General features: G+C 34.9%; 1 protein-coding gene across 3 annotated transcripts in view; it reads left to right on the top strand.

Annotated features, from left to right (window-relative positions):
- Window positions 1-15,144, top strand: part of LOC128999487 (phospholipid-transporting ATPase ABCA1-like) — a 124,816-nt gene that overhangs the window by 82,310 nt on the left and 27,362 nt on the right. For all 3 annotated transcript variants that reach the window (XM_054426039.1, XM_054426041.1, XM_054426042.1), the window contains 5 exons: window positions 10,891-11,026; window positions 11,352-11,440; window positions 12,219-12,393; window positions 12,942-13,105; window positions 13,819-13,996. In XM_054426039.1, coding sequence (XP_054282014.1) covers window positions 10,891-11,026; window positions 11,352-11,440; window positions 12,219-12,393; window positions 12,942-13,105; window positions 13,819-13,996 — 742 coding nt within the window. The remainder of the gene's footprint in view (window positions 1-10,890; window positions 11,027-11,351; window positions 11,441-12,218; window positions 12,394-12,941; window positions 13,106-13,818; window positions 13,997-15,144) is intronic.

Here is a 15,144-nt window from a genome sequence, read left to right on the forward strand (position 1 = left end):
TATTTATTTATATATTTTTCCCGGGGGAAACCTCAGGACCCCCCTCCTTTTTGGGGGGTATTCCATACCCCCAGGCCCCCGGTGACCCCCCCCCCCAAAATATATGTCTAGGACCGTCCTTGTCTTCTTAACCTATAAAACACGTGGGATACAGCCTTTCTTCACTGATCACGTAATGCGTGATTTTCTATAAAGTCTTGGGAAAATAAAAGGTAAAATAGATAGAATACAGGTGTACTGTATGTGGTTTACAGTTTACACACAAATATTCATCAAACTGTGTGATATTTTGTTATTGCAAAGAACAATTTGGGAGTATCGTATTGTTTAAGTCGATGGAAAATCTCTGTTGATCCTGTTTTACAAGCAAACCAAAAAGATACAGTAGTCACCACTCTATGCGACATATTCTAACCAGAAAATTGTAATCGTATGATTCTATAAGCATTGGTAGGATTGCAAAGTACTACACAAACATTATTTCAAGGGTAATAACTATTGTCTTTGTGAACTACCTCTCTTTAAATAAAACTCTGCATTTAACAAAAATAATTCCTTGTATTTTCACTGATAAAATCACAAACTTAATACATTACAACAAGTAAACAAAACATTATAAAAACAATAAACCATATGTTATGATTTACTTAAAAACCTTTTGTTCATTTGCAGACTAAATAAAAAATTATTTTAATATTCCCCCTTTTTGTTTAGGCTGAAAATCACAAACAGACACCAATCTTACTAAACAGTATTTTAAAACGTCCAGGTTTCAGAGGTTTTGTTAGTATGTCAGCTATTTGATTCTCTGACGATACTCTTGTAACTTTTATAGTTCCATCAAGTACTTTCTCACGAACAAAAAAATGCCTCACTTCAATGTGCTTTGTTCTTTTATGAAACTCAGGATTTTTCGATAAACGAACAGCTGCCTCGTTATCAACATAAATAATGGGCTTCTCATTCATGGTTGTCAAACTTTTGAATATTCTATAAAGCCATACTGCTTCTCTAGTTGCTTCACTAGCTGCAACTATCTCTGCCTCTGTTGTTGATATGGCAATGGATGATTGTTTTTTGACTCAGCCAAGTGACTGGCCCTCCCGCATAGAAGCTGATTACACCTGTAGTTGACCTTCTAGTTGCCATATCACCTGCAAAATCAGCATCGCTATATATGGTTAACTTTTGATTCTCAGGCTGCTTGTCATATTTTATTCTATAGTCCATTGTACCTTTTAAATAGCGCATAATTTGTTTCACCATATCCCAGTGTTCAGAAGTATGACAGTCCAAGAATCTTGAAACATATGAAATAGCAAATGCTATATCAGGTCTAGTTCCACAACATAAATACATTAATGCTCCAACAGCTTGCCTATAAGGAGCCTTTGTTGCCTCTGCCTTTAGTTCAACTTCTTTTCCTATCTGTAAGTTTTCCAAACCAATTGGAGTCCTTCCAGGGTTACAATCGTACATGTTGAATTTCTCTAACAGTCTCTTTGTGTAGCCTGCTTGACTAAGAGTAATTGAACCATCTTGTTCCTTCAAAATTTCAAGTCCCAAGAAGTGTGAAGCATTCATGGTTTTGATCTTGAATTCCTTACCTACCATTTTGAAAAAAACAACTATTTCACATTCCGAGGTAGCAGCTACTAAACCATCATCAACATATAAAATAACTATGACTTTTCTTTCACTCCCATTCTTATGAAAAAGGCATGGATCTTCTGTGCTACTATTAAAACCATTTTCTTTTAGACAATTGCTAAATTTTTCATTCCAACAACGTGACGCTTGTTTCAACCCATATAAACTTTTCTTCAACTTACAGTATTGACCAGACCCCATCTTCAAAACCCTCTGGCTGTTTTATGTAAATTTCTTCTTCCAAATCACCATAAAGAAATGCAGTTGTGACATCAAATTGTTTTATAAACATGTTCTCGTTTGCTGCAATGCTTAACACTGATCTCACTGTCCCCATTCTAGCTACTGGACTAAAAATTTCATTAAAATCTTCACCTTCCTTTTGGTTAAATCCTTTAGCTACAAGTCTGGCTTTGAACCGATCCACCGAACCATCTGCATGTAATTTTATCTTATATACCCATTTACACGGCAACACCGATTTTCCTTCGGGTAAGTCTGTCAATTCCCAGACATCTCTTTCTTTCAATGAGTCGATTTCATCTTGCATAGCACTTTTCCAATCAGAAGCATCAGAACTTGTAATTGCTTCTGTGAATGATTTTGGAGTAATATGATCGGAGCACATTACCTCTGCTAGTGCTACATAATCAGACAGTTTTAGTGGTTGTTTGATAGTACTCCTGTCCCTTAGACTAATGGAATAATCTTTTTGCGGTAACTCATTTTCTTCCCCAAAAGACTGATCCGACTTCTGCTGGATCTGAGAAGTTGAGCTGTCAATGTCTTTAATCTCTTCAGTCTGAGAACTTTTGTCACATGAGTTCCTTTCTTGATTGGAACAATTATCAATACCACGAGTGATTAAAGGAATCTCTTCAAAAACCACATCTCTTGGTCTTATAAGCTTTTCATTTTTACCCCAAATCCTGTAGCCATTATCTTCAAACCCAATTAGAACTCCTTCCACAGCTTTTGAGTCCATCTTCCTTCTGTTCTCTTTGGGTATACATGTACAAAACATTTGCAACCAACTATTCTCAACTGATTAATGTTTGGCTTCTTCCCATACCATAATTCATATGGTGACATCCCTTTTATCGTTGTTGGACCCGTTCTATTCAGAATGTAAACAGCTGTTGTGACTAACTCTGCTCACAGATTTTGAGGCATAGCTTCATGCTGTGAGTGGAACATACATCTAGCCATTTCTACTATTGTCCTGTTGTCCCGTTCACTCGAACCATTTTGTTGTGGTGTGTAAGGCATCGTGAATACTTGTCTTATACCTTTTTGATGGAATATGTTACTCACAGCCTTATTCTTAAATTCACCTCCATTGTCACAAGAAAATTGCTTAACAACATGCCCTGCAGCTTCAACTTCGGCCAAAAATCTTTTGATAGCTGAGGCAACATTAGATTTTTCTTTTATACAATAGATATACCTAAATCGTGAAAAATCGTCTTTAAACAAAACAAAATACTTCGAACCTTGATATGATGGAACTTGGAAAGGACCACACACATCAGAATGTATGATTTCTCCAGGTACGCTGGAACGATGTCTTTCCCCGAAAGGCAGTCTATGCAATTTCCCATTCATACATCCTTGACAAATCCTATCGTCCAATCCAACCGAGACACCTAAATTTTGCTGAATTACTTCACTAACATGTTTCTTGTTCTGATGCCCAAATCTTTCATGATACAACTGAAGCAAGTTAGATTTATTCGTGCCTACAGTATATACCTCATTACAAACTTGTTTCAATTTTAAGTTCAATTTAAATAGTCCACCATGCATCTCCCGGTAACCTCTCACAATCTCTTGTCCATTTACATAGAATTTACATTGATTTTCGTTGGACTCAAAAAAGCTATTAGAGTTTTTATCATGAGCAGACAACACTGAAAAAAGGGTTTTCCTAACATTTGGTACGTACCAAACATTCGTCAGTGTAAAATTTCTTGTAACTCCCATGATGGTTGACTCACAAGCTATGTCACCCTTACCAATTGCCTCTAATACTTGTCCTCCAGCACCAAGAATACCATGAGGCTCTGTAAACTTTTCAAACCTTAGGAAACTGTGCCCCATGTTCGTAACATGATTAGTTGCACCATTGTCAACAAACCAATCTTCACAGTTTTTCGAATGATTCAAAGATTTTTCTGAGAGCAAAAGACATTGATCATCTTCGACTGTCAAAGTTTGAAACTTCTGTTGACTTACTATACATCCTCTTTTCTTGTTTTTTACAATAGCTTGCTATGTGTCCAATTTCATTGCAGTTATAACAGATCAATTTCCTGCTGCCATCGGCTTTTCTTTGGTATCCTCTTGAACCCAAAGTTTCCACGGCAGGGGTTTCTTTTTTGTCATTTTTCTTATGATATCCTCTTGATACCAAAGCTTCCACTTCAGTATCTTCTTTTTCTTTTAAAGTTCTCTCAAAGGCACACAACTGCTCCGTTAAGTTTTCAATGTTCTTTTCTTGCTTGGACAGCAAAACCCAACTGGATCTAAAATTAAAATAATTATCGGGCAAAGTCCCTAAAACCTTACAGATGAGCAAAAATTCAGGCAAAGCAGTGATATGTTCATTCATAAGTTCTTTTTGCATATCATACCATATCTGTTTTAATTTACTCAGATGAGTAGATATATCATCACTTTCAAATTTCTTATACTGAAAGAACTGCAGACCAAGATCATATATTTTGTCTTCTGACCTCCCTTCAAAAATCTTATGAAGTTCAGCCCATACCTCTCTTGCTGTTTGGAATCGTAAAACCTTTTCTAGGTTAGTATCACTTAAGTTGGTTGTTATGATAATCAGAGCTGTACCATCTAACTTGTTATATTGAGCTAAATCTTCTTCATATTTTCGTTTTACCGCTACCGATGCTTCAGGCGGTACGATTAGGGGCTTGGTGATTTCACCTTCAACAACTTCCAATGCATTAGGTACAGTTCTTAACAATGCCTTTATTTTGTACTTCCATGCAGTCCAATTCTTCTTGCTTTCCAAAAGTGAAATATTTATCTTAGTAATATCCATTTTCCTTACAAGCAAATTTAATACATCATAAGATAAAGTGTGTCTGGGCCCATAACCAATGTCTTTGTGAACTACTTCTCTTTAAATAAAACTCTGCATTTAACAAAAATAATTCCTTGTATTTTCACTGATAAAATCACAAACTTAATACATTACAACAAGTAAACAAAACATTATAAAAACAATAAACCATATGTTATGATTTACTTAAAAACCTTTTGTTCATTTGCAGACTAAATAAAAAATTATTTCAATAATAACAGTCACAATTTCCGCTGACTTTAAAAGAGTCAACTAAAATATTATACTAATGGACACACAACTAAATGGAACAACTAATGGAAATACTCACGATGTACATATAACAGTTCGATATAAGCATTGAGTATACACGTCAGTAGATACATACGTGTATACCCAATGATATAAGCAACGGTTCTTGCAATTTATTGTTTATTGTTTTTTAGAGTTGTTTCGGACTTACTCACACTCTGTATAAGGTTGTCCACGTTTGTCAATGATAATGTAGACATGTTACACCCGTTGTCACGAATATGTTTACCTAACCCGCCATGTTAAACTTCCCTATCCCAAGCGTGGTGTATACAACTTCGTTACTTCTCGAGTGATGTAAAGTTGGAAAAAACTCACTCGGTGATGTAATGAAACCCATTTAAATAAAATTGAGCGATTAACTTAAAAAATATACCTCTATGGAGCCAACGACGTTCAACGCTAGAAATCAGCTGTGCGCTTGAATCTAATGTTATCAATAATGTTATATTTTGAAGAATTTTCCTAACCTAGCTTTTGTTTGTAAATGAACGTTACTGTTAGAAGATGAGTGAAATGGATAATGAAAAATATTGTTCGTAACCTCCTCTATATTGTCGGGTCAGGTAAAATCTTGTACGTTACACGTTACGCAAGAGCGTGTTTACATCACTTCGGTAAATTATGCAACTCGCTTCCGCTCGTTGCACAACATTCACCTGCGTGATGTAAAAACGCTCTTACTACACTTGTAAGGTAAATAGCTATTACAAGTTTTCCGTCTGTTTTTGAATAGCGATACATTTTTTCACATACTTAAGAACCACCTGATTTCGTGCATTACATGTTCGTCTCAATTTTATTTGCTTTAGTAGGCATTCTTTTGGTTGATGAGGACTTCAATAGGTCCTTTGCTCATGAAATATATTACTTAATTAATTTTTATTGTTTGGTAAAATGAATTAAATTATCCAGTAAACCCAAATAGAAATAGTAAATATAGTATTTCAAAAAAATCAGTAACATGTTAATAATGTAGCCTACATTATTTCCTTGAATTGCATAGCAGCAATTAATTGAGCTGATCCTTATATAAATAAATCAATATGTTCTTCATAGGCATAACATGGGTTCTTTAAGAACCACTGGGGCTGAGCCCAAGGGATTTTAAAACGTAAGGTTGGTTTGCAAATGAACGTGACACGCTCTTTCTAATGAGACACGAATGGTCAAAATCGCCTAAGAAATGCGGAAGAGTTCAACGGAAAAATTTCGTGTTGGCGTTACAGTATGGTTGAAAAGTCCTGGATTGGCTATATTTTTTTAACAATATAGATAAAGTAGTGAGACTTGGTATATCAATAATAGCCATAAATATCTACTGTCTTAAGCTATTATCACTTTTTTATCCCTTAAGGGGGGTGGACCACAAAGACTAAGACAAAATTCTTATATAATTTTAATACTATTTTACCTGTTTTTGAAATGGCGACCATACAAATGTATGCATTTTAAGCCAAGTATGAATGGAGATGAGTGTGTGATGAGTGGGCTGAAGCCGGAAAAATACGAACAAACTAAACTATTTATTAACAAAACTTTTTTTGTGTTGAAATTTGAAGACAATGGTCTCAAACTCTACACCGAATAATGCTAATTCATAATGGTTCATCTATGATCGATAATGTAGCCATGTTGCTTTGAAATGGCGACCATACAAATGTATGCATTTTAAGCCAAGTATGAATGGAGATGAGTGTGGGATGAGTGGAGCGATCTTGTTGTCCTGTTTGTGACTAAGGCCGACATAATCCTTATACACAGCTGTTAATTAATAGTGCATACAGTCAATTAATAGCAGCAGAGGTCAAGTTTGGTATCATTAAAGGTTTTATTCATAAAAATACATTGCCGCAAACCCAAACTCAAACTATGATGATGATAAGTCGCTAAAACGTATCGTTTGAAATTTAACAGCTGAAAATAAGTGAAATAGAAAAGGTTTTGGTTAAATCCATCAAATTGTAATTGGACACTAGTAAATACTAGTGAACTTGTTGCTACCTCCCCCCTTCGGTTTCATGTATTCCTCTCAATCAGTTCAAACCTAGGAGGATTAAACATTAATGTTAATTAATGTTAAATCCTCCTAGATTCAAACCTGAAACACCCAGAACGAAACTCGCCTGTCGTTATTTTACCATCGCCTTTTTTTTAAATATAATTTTCAAAAAAGAAATATTATATTAATTTACTTTGGATTTTAAAAATGTTAACGTTTTATTTTGTTAAAGATTTATGGTGATACGTAAATATTGTGGTGTAGTAAAGTATATTATAATGTAGTTAAGTGTTAAATTTTGAAATTTTAGGGTGAATCGAGATGAATCTTTGTTTATAACATGCGTCTCTCCTACCTTAACATACATACCAAGTTTCATAAACAGCGGTTGGAAAAGTGCAAAGATAAATATTTGTATGTAAAAAATACAAAATGGTGGATATCTGGTTAACGAAATGATTTTGGAAAAAATGTTAGCCTTGATTTTCTGTTTATTTTGACCCAAGGAATTACTAGGTAAAGTATCTCCCCGCTTATTTTAACACCCTGTTTATGATGTATTCTTATAAGTGAAAAATGTAAGCTGGTAATAAAGAAAGATGTTTTATAAATAATGTGAATGTACTGGTGATCTGTATATTTATCTTTTTCTTGTCCTTAGAACTATAAATTAAAAGTCCACTCAGCAGTCGCATCGTACGATGTAGTTCTTTCCGTGCGTTACGAAATGCTAAATTTGCCGTCCTCTTCATCCCAAGTTATCTACTGAACCACTGATTGTAAAAAATTCAAAAAAATATATTTTACGCATCACACTTTTGGCTACAACTTTGCCACAGACAAAACCTCTCTAACCCAAAAACAAAAAAAATCTCGCATGCTAACTTTTTCATGTTAGAAATCACGATTTAAAACTATTTCACCATACAAATCAATTTTTATTAATTAGATCGGTAAATAGTTTAAAGTTCCAACAAAATAGTCATCGAGTAGGACTAACCAAGAAGCTCTGTGCCAAATTTCAAAATTTTAGCACAACTTTAAGTACACCAAAACACGAAATTATTGAAGTCATGCGTCGAGAGGACTATCGTTGTTTTTAACAGATTATACTTTTGACCTTCCGGCACTGTTGACTCAGCGAAACTGAACTTATACTTTATCTTAATTCGTTATAATAAAACTGCTGTTGCATTAGGTCAAATTCCCAATAAGTCAATTGCTTTAACATAGACTACGTTTTTAGCCCGGACTGTACTATTTGACTTACTGGGATTTTTGATCTACAGACACTGCAAACATTGTAGTTTTTGACCTAGCGGCACAGGTATAAATTATTTGACCTTCCGGGACTGTTGACTTTCTGCAACGCGTCCACCAATTTAAGTTTCCATACCCTCACAGGTAGGGAATAACAGACAATTTAAGATTTTTTCAAAATATTTGTACTTACTCACATAAAATGGACATAAGTGCATTAAACATTGTTTTTATTCCAAATTCATTGTCATTTTCAGAATCCTCGTTAAATTTCCAATAGTGGTAGTACAAATTCATTGAGATTAAACATCTGCATAAGCGCTTATTTGGCCATAGAAGTTTGAATTTATGATTTTTTATAAAAAAGTAATAACTTTTTCCAAAGTTTTTCTATACTACACTGGATTGTAGAGAGTGTCAAATATTACTAAAAAACTTCTGCAGTTAATAACCTTTAAAATGATGTATAAACATCTACTGTTCCTTTGATTTGTCGTTCTCAAATTTAAGAATTTCATATGAAAACACGGAACGGCTAATGTTTAATTTCCTTTAAAATAACATGTATTTGCTTAAATAATATGGCAATGGCTGCAATAACAGTTATATTTGAATAGGGTCTATTGTAATTTTTAGAATCCTTGTGAGATTTATCGTAAGACTATTAAAGATCTATTAGGATTAACATCCATATAAACGTATGTTTTGTAAAAACGTGTTAAATTAGTTTTATTTTTATTTTTTGAATACATTGAATATTGTTTAAAGTTACACATGGTACATTTAACTAAAGAATTTTTTTTTTTAAGCATAAGCAAATACTTCCAATGGAGTAGCCTATAAAATTATGTAGATACTACACTTTACAATGTTGTCAATATGTTCACCGAAAACCCAAAATTAACCTATGTATAGTATACCAATTAATTGATTGTATTGCTTAGACACATGCTAATGGAAATAACTCAGCCAAATGATATATTTCTTAACTAAAATAATTGTTAACACCTCAAAAATACTTAGTTTTAGTTATTTATACAAAAACTAAAAGTTAATTCTAAAACACAAAATATTCTAAACTTAAATAACTGTTCCTTACTTCCTTGACGTTTTAATAGTTGCCTTCTATTTGATGCCAACTACTTGAGTTTTTTTTTTCAAAATCTCCATTTTCCCAGATACACAGCCAAGCTTTTTTTGCACGTGGCACCAACAGTAACATTAAAATACAACGTTCCTCTGACTAGCACATCTGCATTCATTATCCAGTTGTTAATTTCCTGATTATCTTCCACTAAAGATGAGTAGACCAAGTACTCCACCTAACACACAAAGCAAGTCCAGTGGACTTAGGTCTGGCGACCTGGTGTGCCAGCAAACCACACCATATGACCCATCATTATCATTCTTATCATTCAAGTTGTGTATTTTGCTTTAAGTCAATCTCGCACATCGGTTGAATGTGCCATAGAACTAACACCGTAAACGATATTTAATTCATTCCAATAAATAAGAAGAAAACCCCCTAAATGAAAATTCATCACAAGACATAGGTTCATAAAGTGTTAATCCTAACAATTCCTCAATATTCTTATTAGGAATTTTACAAGGATTCTGAAAATTGCAATAATACCCATTTAAAAATGATTTTTAAAGCAGCTGCTGTCATATCATTAAAGCCAATACATGTTTTTTTAAAGGAAATTAAACATTAGCCGTTCCGTGTTTTTCATGAGAAACTCTTAAATTTGAGAACTACAAATCAAAGGAACAGTAGATGTTTATACGTCATTTTAAAGGTTATTAACTGCAGAATTTTTTAGTAATATTTGACACTCTCTACAGTCCAGTGTAGTATAGAAAAACTTTGGAAAAAGTTATTACTTTTTTATAAAAAATCACAAATTCAAACTTCCATGGCCAAATAAGGGCTTATGCAGATGTTTAATCTCAATGAATTTGTACTATTACTATTGGAAATTTAACGAGGATTCTGAAAATGACAATGAATTTGGAATAAAAACAATTTTTAATGCACTTATGGCCATTTTATGTAAGTAAGTACAAATATTTTGAAAAAATCTTAAATTGTCTGTTATTCCTCACCTGTGAGGGTATGGAAACTTAAATTGGTGCCATTTTGTCACCAATACTTAGTAGTTTAACTCATAAAAATTTTTAACACTAACTTCGTTCCACCCTGTATATGACATATGATGATACATAATATATTTTTATTTTGTCAATGAAACTCAATTTTACAGCACAACAGATTGGTTTGTCATATAAGAGCTTCCTTTTCTTCTTTGGTGGTTGGTTTTTTTCTAGAATCGTCATCTGCTTTCTAGAGTTGTTTTCGATTTGTTGCTGGTGTTTTGTTTCAAACTGTTAAATTCCCTCACAGTTTTTATCTTAGTATTTTAGCTATACAACAGTTCCACAACAGCTTACATTTAATTTTTAATGACCGGCAAACATATCTATTTTATAGTTTTGACAAGGTTTTGAGGTTCAGTTAAGTATGCTTTATTGTATTATGTTCACGTATCTTGTCAAGAGTTTAGCTTGTGCTGTGTTGCAGAGCTGATGAGTGTCGAGTTCCAACCATCGCCCCACCTCCTCGCAACATCTCCATGTTTGGCCCCAGTTGTTCCTGTGACAGTGGCGCACAAGTTTGTCCGGTGACTGCGGGACTGCCTGACCCACCATATTTCATGGTAAGCTATGGTTGTGAAAAGTCCAAGTTAACATTTTATTTAACTACAGCTTGGGTCTTATTTGGGAAATCTATGATTTAGTGACAAGTGACACTCAACAGATGAGAAACCCACCCATCTTTGTTTTTTTAATTAATCCATTAGAGGGTTGTTTTTAAACAGGCAGATAATGATACTAGGATTGCTTTCATAACAGGTATCAGTGAGATTATCCTGGCTTTAAGCCACTTTACCCTAAAAGTATAAAAAACATTTTTTAGAAACATAATCACAAACATTTGTCTACTTTTTTTGAAAAAAATCTTTATGTGATGTTGATTTTCAGACTGCTTCTGATGACACAATGTACGATCTAACAGGATCAAACATCTCTGATTGGATACTGAAAACTCAGAAACGATACGACCGTACAAGGTAAATAAGATGACATTTTTACCATAAAATAAAGCTCATGAGCTTCGATATTTATTTTTATAAAACGTTCTTTTTTACCAGTGCAGTGTTAGTACCACTTTTCAAATTAGGTACTGGCATCACTAATAATAACTAACTAAATAGAAGCCTACTCTTTCTTCTAAAGAAAGTTGCTGAGATTGACATTTTATATTATTCATAATTTAAAACCATAAAAGAGTTCAAATTAAGGGCACATTAAATCTTTGATAATTATTATGTTGTTTGAAGGTTCTGCAGTTTATATTGGTAAAGTAAATATATTTTTTCACAAGTTACAAGACACAAGATTTTTTTACATCCAGGATGTCCAGCTGACTAGAAAATTGAGATACCGTACGTTAATTTTGACTGCCAAGAAAAAAATGGAGTTGAATGCATCTTTTTATAGGAGCAGGTAGTTCTAGTTTTTTAATAATCGTCGCCAATGGCCTATGGTCCATTCATTGATGATGTTCCATTGATTCTCTCCTGTTCAAACGTCAAGTATGAATATTGTAATTGCAAGAAATTATGATGATGTTGCCTAAATAACGGAGATGAGCACAGATGTTAGGGAGTGTAAGTACTCATATTCCCACTGGCTCTCCTGACCTAGTACTGTCATATTATCACCTGTTAATCTATATTTCCTTAAATTTTATGCTTATATAACATGTTATTGTTTTGTATTGTAAATAAATTTAAAATGTTCAATAAGCACGAGATAATTGCTAACACACCATTAAAACCTTTTTAGGATCGGTGGGTTCAGTTTGGGCGTGGTGTCTCCTGTGCCTGATTGGGACTTGACGTCGATGTTAGGGAGGTTGGTGCAGGCTGTGAACAACACAGGACTATTGTGGAGACCTCTGGCTGTGGCTACCAGCAACTCTGCTAACACAAGCAACAACACGCAGCAGAGACATGTCATGGTGAGAGAACATGTGTCAAATATACAGTTTTTTGTTTGGTTCTTAAGAAATAATTAATTAAATAATAATAATTAATAAATAATTAATTAAGAATTAATTGAATAAAATGAGCTTTTCCTACAACATATCCTCAACTAAGCTGTACAAAACTTTGCTTTGTAGAATGCGCGTAAAGCATATGTTTTAGTTGGTTTTGGAAAGTTTACAAAAAGTTGTTCAAAACGAGTCAATATGCGTTTTTACCGATGTAAACATTTATTGCTATAATCTAAGGCATACCTTACTATCCAATTGATTTACTGTGGAGACCTAAGTTTCTACGCCAGAGCGTTATCGTGAGTCCTAGGTTAAGCTAAAGTTTTTGTTTTTCATCTCTTACTCTACTTTTGTAAACCAATAGGTTGGTAAGGTAAGCCGTATATTATAAAAATGTTTAAATAACGATCCAGAGGCTATTTCTCCAAATGTAAACATTTAAAAACTTAATTTGTCAAAGTCACTGTTAGGCATGTGTTATCCTCGTACTACAAAGGGACGTATTTTGGCAGGTGTGGTACTTCAACAAAGCGTGGGCATCTTCGGTCGGGTACATGAATGCTCTCAACAACGTAGTCCTGCGATCGTTTGTACCTAACAATCAGTCACAATACAGCATCAATACTATCAACCACCCGATGAACTTTACTCGCAAACAGCTCGGTATTGAGATTATGTGAGTATTTATTTAGCAGGAAAATGATATTTTCATTTTGCTTGACACTGTATTAAGAAAGATTATACTTGTTTTTTTATTAACTACATGCTCATCCTCAATATACTGTTAGGTCTGTTAAATACTGGTGTAAAGCCATCTCAAAGACACTAATGAGTGCATCGATCTTTTTGACCAAATGATCATTTCCTTAGAAAAACAGATAATTGCTCAAAATAAAGGGAAATAAGTACATGACATGCTATCTTGGAAATGGTTTTACTGATGTTAAACATAATTTTGCATTATAAAAATACAAAATACAAATGAGTAACTGGATGGAAATATTAACTAGTACAAATGTTTCTGTTGAACTTAGAAAAACCTATTGATATATTTGAATCTTATGAAATAAAGGTTAATAACCTTAATCTACATTTGTATCATATGTCCATGATGGATATCACTTTTAGGAAAAAGATTAGGCCTAAAAGTGTTTGGCGCTCTGGTGAAAATTACCGATCTTGGACTGCTTTAATTACTGAGACGAGCAGATTGGAACTAACTCCTCCCCACCACTGCAATTTCATGGCCTAACCCTTCCCTTAAGTTTAACTGCTTGAGCGGAAAAAAGCCTGCTTTCTGCTTCCAATAATGACCAAAATAGTGTGTTTCAGTGTTTTTATTGCCACCTATGTTCGTCCCATCGAGGGTTAAACACTTGTTGTTGACAGAAGCACAAGTGGAGTTTCACTGCTCCATGCTATCGCAGTGTTGTTTGCTCTGAGCTTTGTACCTGCGTCGTTCACATTGTACCTGATAGAAGAGAGAGTTACCAACTCTAAGCATCTGCAGATGGTGTCTGGCGTCAACAGACTCATCTACTGGCTACAAACCTACACCTGGGACTTGGTATGTTACATACATCACTGTTATATAGATTATTGTCGTCTTGCAAATATTTTCAAGTTTTGGCATAGGTGTTCCCTAACTCTGGAAAAAGTAGTTTAAGCATTGACACCTGTTTCTATGTATTAATTTGCATGTAACCAAGTTGAATGACAAAGAGCTAAGAACTGGATATAGATTTACAAAGTTAATATGTAGCTAAAAGCATTGGATATGAATAGAACAAGACGTTCTGTTCCCGTGTCAAAGTTGAAGTCAGTTTTAAAATTTAACTTTTAAAGAATGAGTTTTGTGTGAAAATATTTGTTTTGTGCCCCCCTGAATCCAAAAAAGTGGTTTTCAAAATGATATGTGTGTCTACATGTACACAGCGGTTTTATGGTTCATTAATAATAACAAGTGTGTATTCGTATTAGTTTATTGGTAAAATAATATTGAGTTAGAACAGAAATAGTTAAATATTTGGTAGGGATGGACGGGATTGAATTTTTAGTTCGGGACGGGACGGGACGGGATTTTTATTTCCTTCCCGATTTTCGGGACGGGACGGGACGGGATTTTTTTCTGTGCATAAAAAGAAAGTACTGTATTGCAGTTACCAAAAAAGACATACAAAATCAATTTTTACCATTTGTGGCACTGATCTATAAGCACCAAAAGTGGGTAACAATTTACAGGTACCTATAGAAACTTGTGACTCGCGGGTCACGGGGTGATCGTCTGTATGACTCACGGTCAACGGTCATGGCGCGATCATCGTCATGACTCGCGGTCACGGCGCGATCGTCGGTATGACTTCGCGGTCACGGGGTTATCGTCGGTATGACTCCACGGTCACGGCGCGATCGTCGTCATGACTCGCGGTCACGACGCGACCGTCGGTATGACTCGCGGTCACGGCGCGATCGTCGTCATGACTCGCGGTCACGGCGCGATCGTCGTCATGACTCGCGGTCACGGCGCGATCGTCGTCATGACTCGCGGTCACGGGGTTATCGTCGGTATGACTCCACGGTCACGGCGCGATCGTCGTCATGACTCGCGGTCACGGCGCTATCGTCGGTATGACTCGCGGTCACGGCGCGATCGTCGGTATGACTTGCGGTCACGGCGCGATCGTCGGTATGACTCCGTGGTCACGGGGTTATCGT

This window comes from Macrosteles quadrilineatus, unplaced genomic scaffold (genome assembly GCF_028750875.1).
Source record: "Macrosteles quadrilineatus isolate MER2022 unplaced genomic scaffold, UCM_ALF_1.0 Scaffold_8__2_contigs__length_117827958, whole genome shotgun sequence".
NCBI classification, from domain to species: Eukaryota; Metazoa; Arthropoda; class Insecta; order Hemiptera; family Cicadellidae; genus Macrosteles; species Macrosteles quadrilineatus.